The 21996-nt window shown below is 45.6% G+C and overlaps 1 protein-coding gene across 1 annotated transcript; it reads right to left on the bottom strand.

Annotated features, from left to right (window-relative positions):
* Window positions 1–725: 725 nt before the first annotated feature.
* nrip2 (nuclear receptor interacting protein 2) lies at window positions 726–20795 on the bottom strand. Its single transcript, XM_083692170.1, has 6 exons — window positions 20127–20795; window positions 9645–10019; window positions 5509–5591; window positions 5182–5297; window positions 4236–4288; window positions 726–2597 (listed from the first exon to the last, which is right to left on the bottom strand). Exons 1-6 carry the CDS (start codon window positions 20280–20282, stop codon window positions 2481–2483), a joined length of 900 nt encoding a protein of 299 aa, XP_083548296.1. The 5' UTR covers window positions 20283–20795; the 3' UTR covers window positions 726–2480.
* Between the last annotated feature and the right edge of the window lie 1201 nt (window positions 20796–21996).

Genomic DNA, 21996 nt, shown 5'->3' with positions numbered 1-21996 from the left:
GGAACATCTGCTTTCTCTGCACTAACATGAGGGTCTTTTTATAGTAGTGTACCAGCATAGGGTACGGCCGGGGATGTCACAACAATACGGCCAGTATCAATACCAGCTACATGTTGGTTGTAAAAATAAGGACAAGGCTGCTGTGGGTGGTCACACACCCCTGTTTCTGTCAGCCTTTCATGTTCAGTACATTCCTCCCCCACTCCCTAGTTAACCACAGAATGGATTTAAGTGAGAACCCATGATGTTTTTTGAGCATTGAAATGGTTATTTAATATTTGCTTAATCTTGTTCTTGTGTCATAATAGGATTACAAACCCTTTAAGATATCCTTAAAGGGGCAATCTATAATTGTCCCCGCTACCTTTTTGGTAAACAGCTGAAGGATGGGGCTGGAGAAATGTAACCACTCTCAATTTCATAGACAGAGCAATGGATGCAAGGACTGACCATACATGAGATCAAATTATAGTTGTAACCATATTTTTGGTTAGGTTGCAAATGAATGGAGCATGTCCATGACATCAGTGCTGTAGCTAAAGTCAGGTTGTAACACAACAAAATGTGGAAAAAGTCCAAGGGGGTGAATACTTACTGAAGAATCAATGGCTATATATCATACATTTAAAAGTCCAAAAATTGATGTACCAATTACATATTGCCCCTTTAAAGCATATCTTACTCTTGCCAATGGATGTATAAGTCTGAAAAAATGTAAACATAGCTAGCCAGAATACATATTTTAATAGGCAGAGAAAATACTGTTCAGAAAAACACCAAAAATAAATGTATTTCATACATCGATTTCCATCGCACAGCATAGGAAGTACACTAGTACGTCAAGGGAGAACAGAACATTGCCCATCTATGCGTGGGTGACCTCCATGAAGAGGTCAGATGGCTACTGCAACACGGTCGAGAGCATAGCACAGTCAAGATGTTGATGCGGAGCACGATGACCTTTCCTCTGGGCATCCGAAGCGCTTGTCGATTATGCACACAATGCCAACAGATTTAAGGTAGAGAGTCATGTACAGGAGGGAGGATTATAGTGGCCTTCCCTGCTCTTTCACAGGCACCTGATGGTACCGTGCCGGTGGATCATAGAAGACCAAATCAGCCAACATGACAAAAGTGAATTACATGGGCAAATAGTGGAACAAGAGGAAAAACAATTACAAAGCTGATTTGTTTCCCAAAACCAAAAAAGAGAGAGAAATATGTTTAAACAAACATCTATGAGGGCCTTGGCACAGAACACAGCCTCAGCCTACAGTGATTGATATCCCCTGAAGGAGGCAAGTGAAGGCAGCTGGGGTCGGCTCTCTTGGCAGTTTTATACTGACCAGAGCATGGAGGAGTAGATATCAAGAAAGAACACCCCCCCCCCCCCCCTTTTTTCCCATGTGAAACACTAGCCTTTTTGAAACAGAAAAGCCCCTCCTTTACATGGACTCCAGCATGCGCACACTCGCACACGCGCACACGCACACACACATACACACACACATACATCCTAGGCACACAATGACAGGCTCTCACAATAACACAAACATGCAGACCTCTAAAAAACCATGCAGATGGAATGTTTTTTTATATTTTCGCTGTCTGATTCACACGCAGTGAATGTTTGCCCCCAGGTCCCCATTAACATTTAAGAGGAATTATAGAGAACTAATTTCAATGTAGGTCAGAATGAAATTCTTCAGAGAATAGCAGAGACTACTACATCAATCTAATGAGAAAGAAAAGGGGTCTTCACCTGGTTAAAGGCAGTTCAGGGACAACAGTAGTCTCCTCACACATCTTTGAGAATGCAAAGACTGGATTCCATGTCCTGACTCTTAATGAGATATTTTAGTAGGCAGGCAGGTACATAGTTGCATAAGACCTGAAACAATTTTTGTAGGCTTTGCACCATTTCTCTTGAGCACACTTGAAAGGACAATCAGATCACAAGAACTCTGGGAAGGTTACTGGGGAGCATATTATCATTTTAGCTCAGGGCTGAAATCAGTTTTAATTTCTTATATAACAGTTTTGGCATTTAAATGAAGATTGTAAATTATTTTATACCTCTGAATCACGATATACTGCATGTTAATTTAAAAAGAAAATCATGGACTTCATCCTCTTTCATTATAGTGAATATGGATGCACTCTCTGGCAGATTAAAACAGCTTGTATAAGTACATAATTATGAAGAATGATACATAGGAATGTCCTCATTACTGATCTCCATCCGCTCCATAAACTAGACTAATTCAATACAGGAGTAAATCATGGTAAATGTCTTAATTCCACAGAAACAAACACTATGGTGTAAACCGAAGAGAATAGGAGGCACTCGTCCATGTTGCTGGTAGTGCGAGACACTGTGATTGGACAGTCCAGACACGGACTGCGTCACATTTTTTCAGCTCCAGCCAATCAGAGGAGGATGTGGGGCCCGGCTGAGAGGAAGTGACACGCGGCCAGTGTCACAGGTTCTCGTTGCTGTCATGATGGCACTGGCAGTCAGATGGAGGGTCCAGGAAGGGCAGCTCCTCTCCTGAGCCCTGGAGCTTCAGCACCCTGCTGCTCAGGTCCACACAGCACTGGGGGGCAAGGGGCAGACGGAGAGGGCATCAGGGGGGTGATCAAGGGGGTCCAAACATGGTTGAACCGAAGCTACAGCACTGATGTCATGGACATGCTCCATTCATTTGCAATTAAATTATACAACAACCCAAGTGCTTTCCATTATATATTGGTATATAATAAAGATGTTGATAATAGCATGTTAAATAATACCCTCATAGAGATCAGCACAGCCTTGCCAAGCAAGTGGTACACACACTATTGTGTGACTTTAAATCCAGCTTATCTCTTTTCCTGAGACATCTGCTAATTCAATCAACTAGGATTCCTTATTACGTGTTTGATACCATCCCTCATTCCATTCATTACAATGAGCTGTCCTACGGATGCCATTTAGCTGACGCTTTTATCCAAAGCGACTTCCATTGCAGTGAGTGCATACATTCCAGTCTATATGATCCTAGCAGGAATCAAACCCACAACCTAAGCATTGTTAGCGCCATGCTCTACCAACTGAGCCACAGAGGACCACAGGATCACCGTCCTGTGATTTCTACCTCCACCAGCCTCCACTAATGTGCACACACACTTGCTATGAGATGCTCCTGAGTCTACAGCTGTCTGTTTTCCACTGGATCTGACAACCAGACTCCACTGAGTCTCAGCCCTTCTTCCAGGTCAACAGAAAGCCAAGAGACAGAACATTTAGTCTCTTTTCCCAAAAAAAAAAAAAAAGTTGGCTATAATTGTAACTCCAGGGTTTCTCCCTCTCCATATATGGTTATCTCTTCACTCCTCTCAAAGGGATAAGTGATCATTCAATTAGGATTCACCAGTTTTTTTTTGTCTATTTTAGAAATATCTGGAAAAGTTTGCGGCTATGATTAAATTTAATTAAATAGAATCCCCCTCGAGGAATATTGCGGAGGGAGTGGAATGCAGTGTTTCCTTTGATGGAAAATTAAGTGTAATATTGCACAGCTTTTCTTAATCATAGATCTTGAGAGATCTCCAATCTCTTTTTCCCTGGCAGACCTCCTCAGACAGAGTACACCAATGGAGGTGGAAATCAGAGGACAGGCTCATTGTAATCCATGGAATGGAATGAGGAATGCTATCACACCCATTCCTCATTCGGTTCCATGCATTACATTGAAACCATCCTCCGATTTCTACCTCCACCAGCCTCCCCTGGAGAACACTCTCCTGTTCAGGGTTTTTTCCTTTCCTATTTGTCTACTGTCATATAGTGTAGCCTCCCCATGGAACTTCCTGGGGAAACGTCAGGATGGAGAGCTCCTCAGAGAGCTCCTCAGTGAGCTCTGCTGATCTGCATGCTGTCTTATCTGTGCTCCACCCTAAGGCTCTGTCGTTAACAGACCAAGCGAGTAGAGACCCGAAACCATTAGATAACTCCAAACAAATCTCTATCATTATCTTAATGAGATATTCCTTAATGTGTACGGCATATAATGAGTTTTAATATGTCTCGGCATAAAGTCTACAGCTCAACATATGGCTCCTGCGTGTTCTCTGATTATTTATAGAGATCATTTCCATTACAGAGTTCAAGCTGAGGGTAAGATTTTTGGAGGTGCTAGTTCTCTGACAAAAACACATCATTTACATATTTGCACCGCTAATGAAGGGCTTACTTTGAGTTCCATCAGAGTCTGGAGACCCAGGCACAGCTCAAACGCCTCCTCCTCTGTGGAGAAAGAGAGAGAAGAAAAGAGAGAGATAAGCAACAGTGAATTTCTAACCTGCTGCGTCTCACGCTGGCTTCGCTTCATTAGCAATCAGCATAAAAGAGCACAAATCTCTAACTGAAATCATCAGCACATCAGAGTTCATCCATCTGTGGCATGTGCTGTATGACCCTGTTGTTTCATTAGTTAACCTCTCCCTGCTGGCCCAGTCAGTGTTCTCAGTCCGTGATTTCTGCCTGGCTGCTGAGTAAGAAAGGCCATGTTCATGGGCTGAATACTGAATATACAAACTAGCAAACTAATAATCTCCAATACCTTTCAGGACTCCCCTGTTTTATTTAGAGCAAGCATGCAGAAATAACATAGCCGATGAGCAAACATCTGTCACCAAAACACTATATGGGCTTTTTTATTTTATATATATTTTTATTTTTTTACAGAGGGTGGGTATTGTCATTGTTGAGGAAACCGACTTTTTGAGTGAGAGTGGCTGTTGGAACTGCACTGTGTTTGCATTTATAACTGACAGGAACATTGCCCTCTTAGCTAAGCAATTTATGCAATCATGTTTATATTTCTAATCCCATCCGGTTCCTTTTCAAATTTAAATTGGACTATAAATTGCTTTTCCAGTCCATAAGAGAAAGGAAGAAACTACAGCTACAACACTCATTACCTGTTCTGCTCCTGTTTATGTATACCAGTGGAGGCTGGTGGAGGTAGAAATTGGAAGACGGGCTCATTGTAATGCATGGAATGGAATAAGGAATGGTATTGCATTACAATGAGCCCGGCGTGCAATTTCTACCTCCACAAGCCTCCCCTGGTATGTACAGTAAATGTATTGACTGTAACATACATGTAGCCTGTTTTAGAACTGTGGATCCTTTACCTGTGACATGGGCAGAGCACTGGACCCTCTGGCTCCCCAGCTGCAGCTGCAGACCCCTCACTGTGCTGACCAGGCCATGCCCCTCTGTGTGCTCATCCTCCAGGATGGGCATCAGTCTGCCAACACACACACACACACACACACATACACAAACCATTATGTAGAAGATGGCACCACATTTGTGTGTGTGTGTGTGTGTGTGTGTGTGTGTGTGTGTGTGTGTGTGTGTGAGTGAGTGAGAGCATGTATGTGTATATGAGAGCATGTGTGTGCGTGTGCGTGTGCGTGTGTGTGTGTGTGTGTGTAAAAGACTGTAAGGACTCTCACCCAAGCCTCCTGCAGCAAGAGCTGGAGATGCGGTTGTGTTGGCTCCCGGTGTTGATGGATGCCTTCACCTCAGTCTCACAGCACTGTTAGAGACAGGAGCTGGTTTGAGTGACAGGCTACACTGTAATGTTCCATTCAAACTGATAAAACCAAGAAGGACCACACGGCAGTCGGAACAGTGAACTCATCCAGCGCTGTGTAGCTTTAATGAAATCCATTGATCTGCTTGCTTTTAAAGGGCTTTTCATCAAATGGGGTGCAGCGGCTCTGCTTCGGCTGCCAACCGCCGGCTTGTAAAACTGCCAATCTGTGAGCTATAAAGTTTTAAATAAAGGGCTGATAGACTTTGCAGTTCTTGGTAAATGCACTAGTAGTCCATTAAGCCACATTTTCTAAACAATTATAGATGGTGTTTAAGGTGGTTTATTTTAGAGTCAGACAGAGTTGTTTGTTTTACAACCTGATTTGTATTGATTTTGTTATGTATAGATTATGTATTGATTCTGTCTGAGCAAGGGGCTAATCAGTTAACCGTGAAGGTTGTGCTGATGGTGCTGGACCTACAGTAGGCTATTCTCCCCCATGGTAAATGATCATAACAAAACAACAATGACCGTGTGATAACCACCATGGATCATGTATTAAATCTTCTTCGTCTCACTCCAGTGGGTGTTTTTAATCATTAGTTGAACCATTGTACCCGTAGGTGCTGACAAACCCTCTTTACTTCTCAAAATTGATGATCCCAAAGAAAGTGAGCTGTGCTAAGATTTTTTTTTTTTAAAAAGATCTTCATCAGACTTTTATAATCTTGAATACATTACCAGACCGTAAAATATTAGGCCATTCAGCCGAGAGTTAGGCATATTATTTTAACGAGTCAGGGAACGAGTCATTTTCTGATGATTCCTGATTAGGGCATAGTCCAAAATTGTTATGTGCAAGAGCCACAGAATCTTAAACAGGCCACATTCATTATTTGTCTTTCATTATTTGTCTTCAGTCCAAGTCACGGAACACAACAGTGGTTAGTTAGGATCCTCTGCATCACTGTCGTCATGTACTGTACACCAGGGGAGGCTGGTGGAGGTAGAAATCGGAGGACGTGCTCTTTGTAATGCATGGAATGGAATCAGGAACGGTGTTGTGCAGTAATGCCTGGAACGGAATGAGGAACCTCATTCCGTTCCATGCGTTACAGTGAGCCCGTCCTCCGGTGTTTCTACCTCCACCGGCTTCCTCTGGTGTGTCCTAGCGTGCTCAGTCCCTGTCATCCAGCCTGTGTGTGCCTCCTCACAGCAACCTGCTAACGGCCAGTGTGTCCAGATTGTACATGAATGACCTTTCTCTTCCTCTACGCCTCACAGGCGCGAGGCTGTAGGGCAGTTCATGCCACACTGCTGTGATTCATTGTAAAGGGGAAGCAGACATTGCGGCAGATTATAATGACTACAGGAACCTCTTTTTCGTTTTTTTTTCTACAACGGTGCTTCTGTCGTGAGGTTCTGTGTTGCAGGCTTCCTCTGTGGCATACAGTAGGGTGTTTGTTGGACGATGTCACACCTCACTTTCTCATATGGGCGGTGGTGTTTTTGTAAACATGCTACTCTGGTGGGAGGTGAAATGTATTCACAGCATATGGCAGCTCCCCATGCATGGGTAATGAGCAAGATGGAATCTCCCCAGCAGTAGTTGAGAGAGAGCCACTGAGTGGTTATGAGCTATGCTTCCATGAACATGAGTAAACACACACACACACACACACACACACACACACACACACACACACACACACACACACACACACACACACACACACACACACACACAACACCCAGTGACATAACCTCTATGGTCCGGCTGTGGCTCTACCTTGTTTTTTTTTTTTTTTTGGGGGGGGCAGTGTTACCTTATCAAAAGGTGACATTTTAACACCCACCACTTTTCTTCAGACACTTTGAAGAAAAAAGCATGCTTTCACCTGTTTATTTCTGGCTTGTCACGATATATCACACCATACGAGCTTGGCTGGATGCTATTTCTTCCCCCTCAGAATAAACACTTTCACCCACTTAGACACCAAATGGCTGGGTGTAGTCCTACATCAGTGGAGGCTGGTGGAGGTAGAAATCGGAGGACGGGCTCATTGTAATGCATGGAACGGAATCAGGAATGGTATCAAAGACGTGTGTTTGTCCCTCCACTGATGCACATACGGCACGGTATGCATTTGCACTGGGGCGTACATGATGCTGTACCAACAGTTTATGGAGCCTTCAGGAAACCTATTTGGTTGATTGAGCAGATAGCTCATGAAAAGAGAGAAGCTGGCTTAAAAATAGCTTCGTAACCACGTAACCATGGAGCATCTAACATTTCATAAGTTTCATAAGTTAACAGTGAGCACAACACAAATGAAGGAAAATATGAACCCATTGGAATTCTCCCTCGTGGACCACTCACTTCAAACACACACACACACACACACACACACACACACACACACACTTCAAACGTCTATCTCCCTGCAGTGTGCTCGCTCGCCAGTATTGATTTCTCTCATAAAAATTATGATTATGTCTTGAGAGTCACGACTTCACCTCAATCAAATGAGAATCATTCCTGAAGATGAGGTACTTAGCCACTGGATATTCTGGGCTAGTGAGCTTACGAGTTCATCACAAAGGTTCTATCCTGAAGCACATTGATTTATTGGACTGTTTCATACACTCTCAGGTTAGGAAAGCAGGTTAGACTCAAAATGTCCGTCTTTTGAATTATAACAGAGAAACACGCACAACCTTGAAATGACAATACAGTAGTAACAAATGATACAATTCCCAGGGGGTTTCCTACGTTGTTGGGAGTATCCTTGGTGTTTAGACTGACGCAGGTGAATGATCCAAAGGCTGGGAGAACAACTGCCTGCTGCTCTCTGCTCAGTGCTCACACCCACCCACACCCCCAAGGTTAATCGCATTTAATTGGGGGGTCTATTTTTGTACCTCCCACTGGGGTTGATGCTTCTGAGTGTAGGTTTTGTTTCACTTCGTTTCAGACTCAGCCTGTCTCCTAGGTAACACATACCTGTATATGTTTTAAGCAGGGGAGGCTGGTGGAGGTAGAAATCGGAGGAAGGGCTTGTTGTAATGCATGGAATGGAATAAGGAATTACAAGTTGTGTAAGGGCCTTTTTTGATGCATGTCGTGAACATGGGCTACTTGCATTACTTGTTTTTAATTTGAGATCAATGTTTTTTCTTTGAGATCGATTCAACCAATTTTGTGTGACTTCAACACTTTTGTGATCTTCACCATTTGGGCTGATCAGCTGTATACCTCATTGTTTCCTACCATGCATCTGGATGAGTCACAGTTAGTTCCACCGCTAGCTCCATTAGCCAGAGTGTCTGAGAAGTAAAGAGACACCAGGGGGGTGTCAGAGCTTTTACAATAGCAGCTGTTAAACAGCTGATGAGATCCATCTTAGAAGAATAGAATGAAAGACTGAACCGATGAACAGGATGGAGAGACGATGAGTCACTGTGGGCTGGTCGATGCTGTCTATACTCATCTCTAACTCATCTAACTCCTCTCCTACTCATCTCTAACTTATCTCACTCCTCTCCTACTCATCTCTTCTCCTTCTCATCTCTAACTCCTCTCCTACTCATCTCTAACTTATCTCACTCCTCTCCTACTCATCTCTAACTTATCTCACTCCTCTCCTACTCATCTCTAACTCCTCTCCTACTCATCTCTAACTCCTCTCCTACTCATCTCTAACTTATCTCACTCCTCTCCTACTCATCTCTAACTTATCTCATCTCTTCTCCTACTCATCTCTAACTCCTCTCCTACTCATCTCTCACTCCTCTCCTACTCATCTCTATCTCCTCTCCTACTCATCTCTAACTCCTCTCCTACTCATCTCTAACTCCTCTCCTACTCATCTCTAACTCCTCTCCTACTCATCTCTAACTCCTCCTACTCATCTCTAACTCATCTCTAACTCCTCTCCTACTCATCTCTCACTCCTCTTTCATCTTCACGTAGATCTGAAAAGTACCTGAGACTTAAGAGAGAAGTTAATGAAAACCAGGCCCACATCAAGGAAGTAAAACTGGCCACCATACCTTGCACTGGACCAGCAGGGCAGTGAGGGCTGACGAGCTTCCCCTCCCCTCCGTCCTCTGTCTCTCCTTTATCCCCTCGTCTGTTTTATCGTTCCCAGCTGTCTGTCTGGCCTCGTCCGTGACTGACTTCCCCCCAGCCTCGCTGCTGTCCTCCTCCTCGTCCGACCGGAGGCTCTTCTCGCTCTCCTCCGGGGACTCCCTCTCCTCCGTGGAGTCGTCCGCCGTGCTCTCGCTCTTCTCCTCCGCGTCTCCGCCTCCTCCTCCCTCCTTGTTGTCGGCCAGAGGGGAGCGCACCCAGTTGGGGTCGCGGGCCTCCCCACGCAGCCGCGTCATGTTGCCCTCCATGAGGCGCCGCTGTACGATGCTGTGGGGTTGCTGGGACAGGGAAAAGACAGGAAGTGATGTCAGACAGGTGATGTGAGGGGGTTTTCCCCCCTGATTAAGGTAAGGGTTCTGGAGAAGATCAATGCCAAAGGTCAACTCCTACCCAGAATGACTAACTTAAACATTTATTTTAAGCCCTTTCAAAAGAACTGCTGAGAAATAACTGAGTTGTTTTTATGATATATTTAAAAAGCATATTTTTACTGCAGCTCTTAACCAGATTGTTTACCAATACAGAGTCAGTCTAGAGAAAGTTGTAAATAATCTTCGGTGTGCTCTGAAGTGAACAGAAGGTCAGCCAAGCCCAGCAAAGTCAACCGCATCAATAACACTGAAGAGAGATGTCAGAGGCATTCAGGCATCCTGCTAGTGATGTGATGGAAATAGGATTGTTTTCTTTGTGATCAATTATTTTATTAATATAACAAGATTGAGCAGGCATATAAATGCGTGAACAGACGTACATTCAGGAGAGGGTCCGTAAAATGAAAAGGAGATGATATAGCGAATAATGAAATAAAAAATGTACATCCCTTCATTAAATCTCTCTAGGGGAGACAAACTCCACTCTTAATTTAGCAAAGTAGCCTCAAAGTGTTTCTATTTTCTTCTAAGTCTTCTTTGGGGCGAGAGTGTGGGTGTTGCAGGGTTCAGGTCATGACGAGGACATCCGACCAGAGATCAGAGCCGCCCTCGCTGTCTAGGATGCCTGCCGCTGGGACTATCTCGCCCTGTCCGCCATCTCGCCCTACCACCCTATCAAAGTGATGACTGGCCACTGCAATCTGACCCACCATGACCCAGCTATACATAGAGCCCATCTGGACCTCTATAGGCTGTCTCTAATGATCAGGGACTACCCTACACTCACACTCACACACAGCTGCTCTATTACAGTACAGGGCCCAGCATATAGACAGATGTGATCTCTCTCTCTCTTGCCCTGACACACACACACACACACACACACACACACACACACACACACACACACACACACACACTGCACTCTCTGTACCCCATACATGTCTTCACACACATTCATGAGGTTTAGAGGTATAATAATAATTTATGCCATTCAGCTGACGCTTTTATCCAAAGCAACTTCCATTGCAGTGAGTGCATACGTTTCAGTATAGATGGTTCCAGCAGGAATCAAACCCACAACCTAAGCGTTGTTAGCGCCATGCTCTACCGACTGAACCACAGAGGACCACAAACTCTGCAACATCTTGGTTGGTAATGTAATACACATCTCAGACATTATTGCGATCCATTCAAAGTCTGATATAAAACACTCATCTCTGTTTTGTTGTGTTTTGTTTCCCACGTCTTTCCTTGGTCCATTAGAGGAGCCTCAGGGATCTGGTCTCCCTGGTAAATATGGCCATTACCGCCTCCTATTCTGTTGTGCTTCTCTCTCCTCTAATGCAATCACCAGACGGAGGCTAGACATTACTCAGACATTTTAAAGAAATAAATGGATAAGATGTATTAGATATATGTTTTTCGGAGGGATATTGACATCTGAAAGGCGCATGCCTGCCTGCCTGCCTGCCTGCGTGTGCGCGCTGTTTTGAGGGATGGCATTTAAAATCAAATCAAATCAAAGTTTATTTGTCATATACACAGAATACAGCCATAGACGATGTAACGAAAAGCTTGGGGCAAGCTAGCTCCTCAACGGTGCCACAATGAAGTCATAATAAAACAACAACCACAATAGAGAAACACAACGAACATAATCTGTAAATGCTGTATTCATTCTGTGGGAGAGGATGAGGGTGTGCATGCACAGGCAGACGACCTGTCGCCCCCTCAAGGCCTAGATAACCAATGTGTAGTCTGGTACATCCTGTCTGTTGATGAGATGCTAAAACAGCGGGGAGTCTGGGGAAATCACACCAAGGAAAACCCCATGACTCATTATACAATGACCCACGGGCTAAGTCGTACATCAGGCGCTGTTCGCTTTAGAGAAATAAATCATGTATTTTTATATATATATATATATATATATATATATATATATATACACTCAAATATCTAATCAGCCAATCACATGGCGGCAACTCAATGCATTTAGGCATGTAGACATGGTCAAGATGACCAGCTGAAGTTCAAACCGAAAGGGGAAGAAAGGTGATTTAAGTGACTTTGAACGTGGTATGGTTGTTGGTGCCAGACGGGCTGGTCTGAGTATTTCAGAAACTGCTGATCTACTGGGATTTTCACGCACAACCATCTCTAGTGTTTACAGAAAATGGTCCAAAAAAGAGAAAATATCCAGTGAGCGGCAGTTCTCTGGGCAAAAATGCCTTGTTGATGCCAGATGTCAGAGGAGAAAGGCCAGACTGGTTTGAGATGATAGAAAGGCAACAATAACTCAAATAACCACTCGTATCTCCTTGGTATGAAATTGTATTCACAGTTCCACAGGAAATAGGCATTGCCTTGGAACCTTGTGTCTGTCAAATGGGCACATAAATGATGTATTACAAGGCTGTCTCCTGTCCTGTTATCTGAGGGTTGTGTTGTGCTGTTTTTGGGCTGAGTAGAGCACAATGCTCCATATTGCACCAGTGAGGGACTCCTGTCCAAATACTTAGGCTGTTCAGTCAAGCCCCCATTGAAATAGAGAATAGGCAAAGACCATCTAGTGGTCTTTAGGGCTAGGGGAGAGAGAGAATCTGAAGGATAAATGCCTTGCTATTGTGTTGCTATTTTGTTCACATTTGATTGCATTCTTTGTCATTGTTTTTTGTATTGATTAGGGACTCATTTAGATTTGTATGCAGTCCTGGAAGCTGCTGCCAGCGATGCCTGTTTAGAATATGAATGAAGATGAGGAGAAGGAGAATAAGAGAGAAAATGAATGAGAGAGAGAAAAAAACAAGTCTGTCTGGCTGTGTCCTACGTGTATACCTATCTGCCCCCCCCCCTCTCTCTCTCTCTTTCCTCCCCACCCTCCTCTCTCTGTCTCCCCCCTCCCTCCCTCATGGTAACACCTGTAGCGTCTTTCGAAGCTAGCCTCCAGCACGTTCCTATAACAGAGCCATCCTTTCCTCAGCTGTGTTGTTCCTGTGCTCCTGACTCATGTTTACTCTGATTCAACACACGCTGTGAAGATGGCCTCTCCACGGGAGCCCTCCCCAGAATAGACTTTTTCACAATGAGCCACATGCCATCCGCCACCAATCAGGTTCGATCAACAGGGCCGCTTAAACAGGGCTGAATCATGAAACTGTGGTCTATTATGCCCTCACTGTAATCTTCACATTCTCCTGCGTCCGGTTGTCAAGCAGACTCTCTGACTCAGGCCACACAAAAGGCTTCTCTGACCTCACGCTCACCTCAGCAGCCATCAGCAGCTCCTTTATCCAAGATGTTATTGAGCTGAGAGAGAATCATTCTCATTTGACCTGACACTCACCCCTCCATTCAGGAGTCTAACATGTCATCAGCAGGCCCCTCCGCTCCTGTCAGACTGTAGTGTAGCCTACAGAAAGGGGAGCCTCAAGTTGTGTATTTGCTCTATGTGTATTAGGCTAACACATGTAGCTTGCCACGTACACACCTTGTGTGTGCGTGTGCGTGTGTGTGTGTGTGTGTGTGTGTGTGTGTGTGTGTGTGCGTGTGTGTTTACAGCTCTCATTAGTCTCACATCATATAATTTATTAGCTAAATCAGACAATGATTAAGAACCCCCCCCCCCCCCCCACACACACACACACACACACACACACACACACCCCCACACCTCAATATTTAATAAGCAGCATGTGCACGGATATGCACACAGGGAGATAATTAACCATGTGAGTGGGTGCTGCCTGATGGATGCGTCTCACTGTGAGCATCGCCAAAGGTTAATCTGGAGGCTGGGTTTGGTTTCACAGCTGGCGGCACCGGCGCTGGTTTCATTTCTGCTAGCTCTGTCTGTGTCCCGGTGGGCTCCAGTTTAATATATGGGTCGTTTGTTTCTCGAGGACAGGAAGATTAGAAATGAAGAAATCAACGTGTCACGCTTTGACAGGTTGACATGTATAATCCTCCATGAGGTGACAGCAGTAAAAGGGAGAGAGAGAGAAAGAGAGAGAGAGAGAGAGAGAGGGAGGGAGAGAGAGGGAGAGAGAGGGAGAGAGAGAAAGATTGGAAGTGTGAGACAGCTGTCAGATTGAGAACCCCTCTTCTGGATTTTATTAATCATTAAGAAACTCCATTACCCACGTTCCCCCTCTCCTCTGCTCGCCTCAGACCGGCCGAATGAGAGAACCAGAGCAGATTGAAGCTGACAGCAGTGGTCACAATGTCATTTCCCCATCTCTGTCTCTGTGCTGAGGGGCAGCTGGGGTGGTCGAGTCCCATCGCTCTGCTGCTACAGCGAGGTCAGCATCAGGAAATCATGTTAGCATGCAGATCCCCTTGTCCACAACAAATGGCCTGTGTGATGTAGCGTGAACTGCCATATGCGGTCCCAGTCCTTTCTTTTTTTTTATATATATATAAAGTTGAAAGGCTTTTCAACCATCCTGTCTCTCTCTGCACTCTGCCAGATGTACTGAATCTTTGTTTGATTTCATGGAGGAAAGTGGCTTTAAGATAAACAGTTTGGATGAGATCCTCCATAATAATGTGTCTTTGAACATACAGTAGGTTTCGCTTCTTTATACAAATGCCATACTAAACACCTTTAGAGAATGGTTTCCAAAGTTTCCAAAGTCTGTTGCCATTGATGAAGTGGAAACAGCATGAGTACATGTACAATTCAATATTGACCTTGCTTTGGGCTCATACAATTGGCTGCTCGCCAATGTATTAGTCACCGTAAATGTGGACGCAGGCAGCAACGAACCCCCCCATCCCCTGAGATAAGGCCATCATACATTATGCAACTAGCCTTTACGGTTCATTTGCAAATGCATGCAGATGAGACACACTCTTCACTGCACGGCTAAGCTGTAATTGGCATCCCTGGCATGAATTAGGCTAATCTTCAATCTTCATCTATCAGCAGTCATACAGATTATAATAGCAGATATCATATTTGGCCCTCGGTCATCGCGACGAGAAGAGAAGTCGTGAATATAGTTTGGTGATGGTTAAACAAACCTAGACAATAATAACAACAGAGTATGAGTGGTTTGATATATAGTATCGTGTTGTATCTATCTTTGTATCCCACTTCCTTGACAGCCCCCTAGAATATAGACACATAGACCTAACGCAGTTGTTTCGGTTTATGTGGTGCTGTTGTTCGGTAACCTGTGCTAACTACACTGACACAGTTTGACAACTGGACCTGTGAAACATCTGGCACTAAACAAGGCTCTTACATATGTACTCAACGATTCATCAATGACTTGACTTTGTCTTGGCCACACTACTTCACAGTCTATTATTCCATCTTGCATCTTTCCAAACCACACACACACACACACACACACACACACAGTCCATACTGTGCCCTTACTGCTGATTCTGCTGATGAGAATTCTGACCTGACCTCTGAATACTCCCCCCCCTCCCCCCCCCCCCCCCATGTTCCAGCCCAAACCGGTCTCTACCACAGCCAGTGTGACAGTGTCGACAGTGACGCCCTCCCTCTATCATGGCGTGTCCTCTTTTCTCTCTCTGTGAAATCAGAGGCTAATTGCAATGTGGGCTAATTATCTGACTGCAACAGGCGCCTCTCTCTCATGTTGGCAAGTCACGTGATCCCCTTAATTCCTGTTTTCCCATTCTGATCAAGGTCCCCAGCTTCCTGTGACATAAACCAGGAGGGTTTAGCAGTAGTACAGCTGCTCTCTCTTCCTCTCTGCCTCTGTCTCTGTTTCTTTGTGTCTGTCATGAGTCACAGGGCGCTCTCTCTATCTTTAATGCTCTCCATCTTTCGCTCTCTCTTTCTCTTTCTCTTTCTCTTTCTCTCTCTCTCACTCCCTCTCGCCTCTCTCTCTCTCGTCTCTGTTTCTCTCTCATCTCTGTTTCTCTCTCACCTCACCCACTCCCTCTCTCTCTCTCTCTCTCTCTCTCTCTCTCTCTCTCTCTCTCTCTCTCCTCACCCACTCCCTCTCTCTCTCTCTCTCTCTCTCTCTCTCTCTCTCCTCACCCACTCCCTCTCTCTCTCTCTCTCCTCACCCACTCCCTCTCTCTCTCTCTCCTCACCCACTCCCTCTCTCTCTCTCTCTCTCTCTCTCTCTCTCTCTCTCTCTCCTCACCCACTCCCTCTCTCTCTCTCTCTCTCCTCACCCACTCCCTCTCTCTCTCTCTCCTCACCCACTCCCCTCTCTCTCTCTCTCTCTCTCTCTCTCTCTCTCTCTCTCTCTCTCTCCTCACCCACTCCCTCTCTCTCTCTCTCTCTCTCTCTCTCTCTCTCTCTCTCTCTCTCTCTCTCTCCTCACCCACTCCCTCTCTCTCCCCCCTCTCTCTGTCTTCCTCTGTCGTTGGGCTTGTTTGGTTGTTTTTTTCAGCAGGTATTTATAGCCTCTCGTCTCCCTCTCCTGATAGGAGCAGGGAGCAGCTCAGGGTGAGCCTGTCTGCCTGTCTGCCTGTCTGCCTGTCTGTCTGTCTGTCTGCCTGCCTGCCTGTCTGTCTGCCTTTATGCCTGCCTGTCTGTCTGTCTGCCTGTCTGTCTGCCTTTATGCCTGTCTGTCTGCCTTTATGCCTGTCTGTCTGTCTGTCTGTCTGCCTTTATGCCTGTCTGTCTGTCTGTCTGTCTGCCTGCCTGCCTGTCTGCCTGTCTGGGCTCACATCAGCTTATCAGCCAGCCTAATTGGCTCAGAATCAATTCCACATGGCCCTCAAGAGTCGGGGCTGGGTTTTTAGCAAGAACAGGCTCGAGACACAGTGAAAATGTCAAGGGACCACCCATCATTATGAGTGGCACTGTCACACTCTCCCGTCGACATTACCCTTTGGGAGGACGCTCTGTCTAAATCTGTTGTTCTTGGAATTGTAAACAATTTAATTAGATGCAGTTTGCAACCAATTGAAATGTACATCAACGCCAAACGTATTCAAGCCTAGCAACAAACCCAGTCGATGTGTGAAGATGCACCGCTTGCTTTTGTTTTTTATCCTGTGCTTTCCCCCGAGTCGTCTGCAGCAAGGGGAAGGTGCTCTACATTCTGGAGCACGGCACTGCAGCTCAGCTCTGACTCTGCTGGGAGACACCGGGAGCCTCCTGATTAGACAGGCCTCACTGTCCCTGACAGGAGAGAGAGATGAAGACACCCTCCACCGCACCAGAGGATGGAGGCATAACAGAGAGATGGAGAGAGGGATAAAGACACTCTCCTCTGTACGAGAGAGTGGAGGAGCAGATGGAGGGATAACAGAGAGATGGAGAGCGGGATGAACACTCCTCTGTACAAGAGCAGATGGAGGGATGAAAGAGAGTGGGAGAAAGACCCTTAGGGAAAGACCTTGGAGTGGAGTGTCGTAGTGTGAAGCAGACATATGGGCAGAGAGAGAGGGACATGGACTATGAGCAGCAGAGATGGCTTTATGTAATGGTACTTGCTGTTAGAACTCAGGTGTTGACATACTCTCTCTCTCACTCTCTGTCTCTCTCTCGTTCTCTCTCTCTCTCTCTCTCTCTCAAATGTGTTGACGACCTAGAATCCCTCTCCAACCCTCTTGTACCTCCTGCACATCTGTTGGGGCGACTCAAAGGGCTTTGGGTCCAAACACGAGTGGGAATGTTTGGGTACCAAACCAGAAGTGGCCACCGTCACTGCTGCTTTCATCTGTTGCCAACCGTCCACCCCTCTCCTGCTCTGCCTTTTCCCCTCCCCTCACTCTTTCGCTCGAAAGGTGGGTTGTGCTTGCCCTTTTCATGCTCACTGAGCCCTGGCTCTGGACTCAGTGGTGCACCACGGCTGGAGAGATGCTACTGGGAGAGAAAGAGGGAGGGGGGGGGGGGGGGGGGGGGGGGGGGGGGGGGGGGCCTTGGGCTAAGAGCAGCTAAACAAATTCACTCTTATATAACTAGCTCCTCTGTTGAATTATGTACTGGCTGAGCTAGCTCGTTGAAATGGACTGGCAAAACAGGTTATAGCCAATGCCCTCCTTGGAATTGTGGGCTTTTCATAGCAGGCGTTCCTATTTTAATGAGTAGGCTTCATTATATTGAAGGCAAATAGTTTCCCTCAGAAGGTAGGAAAGCGAGTGTGATTGTACAATGTTTCTGGAGTGCTTCTTCTGAATGACTCAGACAGATGGATGGATGGACAGGAAGGTAGGCAGGCAGGCAGACAGACAGACAGACAGACAGACAGACAGACTGATGGAAAGAAACAGACAAATAGAAAGACAGACAGACAGACAGACAGACAGACAGACAGACAGTGTCCATCCAGCTGTGAGCTGACATCATTCTCCTACAGAAGCCAACCAGGCTGCTGCTACTGTTGTTATCTCTGAGACTTGCTGCCTCACACCTTAGGGACATGCCTGCTGCTTTTTGTTACCATTCAGTTGAGTCATGTCTCTATTCAGAGCGTGATTGGTTGTGACAGTCCTGTAGAGAGAAGGGAGCGAGGCATTGCGGGGGAAGTTTAACAATGGCTGCCTGCCTCTCTCCAGTTCCAAGGCCACTACAGCATGAATAACCACAGTGAACCCCCCACCCCCCCCCCCCCCCCCCCGGGCTATTTTCTCTAGCCATTTGGGTTTCCAACGTATTAGGTATGCATTAAAATGAGTTTCGTTTCTCTGCCGGTGAGAAGATAATTGGTATTATCATAAGAGGGATTTATCATAAGAGGGATTTGTCTAAGCAGGGTCCTTGAAATAAATAAATCTGTCCTCATTGAAATAGAAAAGATGCTGCAGCATTATCCATGCTTCCATTTACAAACATTTATTCACCCACTTATCATGTTTACCTACATTTACATTTATATTCATGGTATTTAGCAGACACCTTTATCCAAAGCGACTTACCTCTAGCATCTTTCACTGCATATGGTTTCAACGTTTGTATGAGTTTAAATAATGAATATAGAAATACAAGGGAGGCAGCCATCTAATCAAGACTCTGTCAGGTGTTGACAGAAGGGCAATGAAGCCATTATTACAGGAAGCCCCTGTGTTCTCACTGGGGGGCTGTGAGAGAGTGGAACATAGAGTTGAGCACAGTGCTGTTCTTACACACATACACACACGCACACGCACATGCACACGCACACGTACATATACAACCCACGTATAAATAAATGGATTCATTGACACTACACAGTAGTACGACGTACAGTCGAGTGTCCTTTTATGGAAGTGGGAGCATGTTGAGGAACGGAAACATCATATGAGGTTTATGTCGTACAATGGTGCAGTGTCAGTGAACCCATTTCTTTGCGTGCGTGCGTGCGTGCGTGCGTGCGTGCGTGTGTAAGGACAGCACTGTGTCTCTGTGGCTCCACTCTACATAACAGGTTTTGACAGGGCAGTCCCTCCTCTGAATGTGGAACACATAGCTCCCTGACTCTTTCATAATCCCAGCAGCTTGTACCTCCTATTCAAGGCTGCTCTGCATCTAAGGGATACTAGGTAGCTCCAGTGGTAACATTGAATGATAGATTATGACGATAACAATAGCACTCTGCAAGACACATGCATTATTGTGTTTATATCCAACATTCAAATCTATTTTTTGTGACAATAACAAAGAAAAACAAAACAAAAAAACGGTTTAACGACATGGTTGTCCAAAAAGGATTCTCATCACTCATTAGTATACCCAGTAAATTCACCTTCCACAACATTTTACACACAGAAAAACTGTAAGAAAAACTGTACAACCAACTGTTGTACCTCTGGGTTGACAAAATACTGCCATAATAAGCATTTAATTTCACCTGTCTGTCACCAGACCCCAAAGCACAAACAAAACCAAGCAGGTGGCAACAAACAAACAGCAGCCTCGCCAACCGGCTAATTTCATTATCTCCTATCTACCAGGGAACCATTACCAGTCAATCTATCATCGTAGCAGCAGAAACAGACTGAGACTTAGGTCTCATGCAGACAGACAGACAGACAGACAGACAGACAGAGAAACAGAGAGACAAACATACAGAGAGACAGACAGACACTCACCAGGTCCTTGGTGGTGCCCAGCCTCTTGAGGCCGTCCAGGGGCAGCAGGTCAGCAGAGTCCTTGTGTGTGAACTGGGTGGATTGCTTCAGACGCCTCTGCTGGTGCAGGATGGCTTTGTCCCGGATGGCCAGCTCGCCCTTCTTAGCCCCGCTCATGGTCACACAGCACCAGAACCCTTTAGCAGCAGAACAGTCAGTCACAGGCTCAGCGGCACTCACTAGACGACACTAGTGGTGCAGAGCACAGAGGCAGAGCAGAGCAGAGCCACTAGCGTAGTTTGACCTAGTGTGGCGAGGAACAGCGAGGCAGCAGCAGCAGCACTGTAGCTCTGAAGCACGGAAGGGCATGTATGAGTGAGTGTCAGAGAGGCAGAGTAGCACGGTCCCCAATGTGTTGTAGGTCCTTTTCACCTCCTTAGATCAACCGAGAGAAGAGAATGCTGTTGACGACTCCGAATTTCCTTCAGCCTTTTTTGTGTGTCCTCCCTCAAACTGTAACCTCCCTCTCTTTGAGGTTGTTGTTGGTGTGTTAGTCCTTGGCATCTATTTGTGTTGTCTGTTGTCACTGTCTCGTGGGCATGTTCAGTATGCTGCTGGTCTGGTTATGTAGATGCTTCTCTCTGCTCCTCAGAGTCTCAGGCTCAAGTCAGGCTGGGCTGTGTGAGATGGCTGTATGTGTGTGTATGTGTTGCTCTCTCTCCTTCTCTGTCAGTGCAGCCTGTCCTTGTAGCACTGCAGGAGAAAACTGTGTCTCTCGCTCTCTCTCTCTCTCTCTCTCTCTCTCTCTCTCTCTCTCTCTCACTCTCTTTCGTGCTCAGTGACTCTGTCTCTTCCTCTCTCATTGCTGCTCTTAGGAGGAGTATATACCAACCCGCCCTCCCTCCCCACCCCTCAAGCCCTCTTTCCATCACACTCAATACACCCCTCCCCTCAAGCCTTCTTTCCATCACACTCAGTACACACACTCACAAACAAGGCACTTCTCATTGTCTCAGCACACGTCACCCACATTTGGCTTAATGCTCTGTGGAAAACACACATAAATAGCTAGACAACAGTGTCAGTCCACAGTCTTCCTATTATCGCCCTCCACACAAGACTCACATATGGCCAGTTCCAACGCAAATGAATAGATGCTTACTGGGTCTGCCCGGGCTCCCATTGTGACTCCCTTACCTACCCTTGACCTACAATACCAATCTAAAGCACCTTTATGATTGAACATAATATTAGAATGGAGTCAACTAGTAGAGATGGTAGGTCCTCTTTTAGCTGTGTGTGTCTTCCTGAGCTTTGCCCTTTAGGTCCCGTGGTTCCTCAGTGTCTCCTATCTCCCCTGCTGGGGTGGTGTCTGTGATTGGAGTGATTTGCACCAAAAAGAGATCGATGCAGTCACTTATGTCCAGCATTGATTTCCACTAGCTCTCTTCAATCAGGCTTATGAATTAAAAAACAAACTCAGCGTGAGACTTACACCCCCCTTATCTAAACCAACTGTCAGCTGATAAGAATTCTTAGCACCTCTCTCAGTCAGTGTAATAGAATATTGGTTTATTTTTTGATACATTTTTACAACTTGTTGGACCTTGAACTCCACCTGAATGTGGTAGCAGGACAAATTCCTCTTGTGTTGGGATTCATCTACACAAACAAATATTTGAAATACATTGAGACAGAATAAATGTCTTCATACTTGGTGAAACATCATTTCACACTTTACATGAAGAATGTTATTTTTCATTCATCCTGGAAAGTGTTTTGTTTGAGTAGGACCTCTCTTCTGCCATTAGGATTGCTTTAGGAAACATTGCAACTGAAGAGAACTGTTGTGCAAATCTATAAACCCAGACAGGGATATACTGACACCTTC

The sequence above is a fragment of the Argentina silus genome (assembly GCF_951799395.1).
Source record: "Argentina silus genome assembly, chromosome: 20".
Classification (NCBI taxonomy): domain Eukaryota; kingdom Metazoa; phylum Chordata; class Actinopteri; order Argentiniformes; family Argentinidae; genus Argentina; species Argentina silus.
The sequence above is the reverse complement of the archived record's forward strand: the minus strand, read 5'-3'. Positions and strand labels throughout refer to the sequence as shown.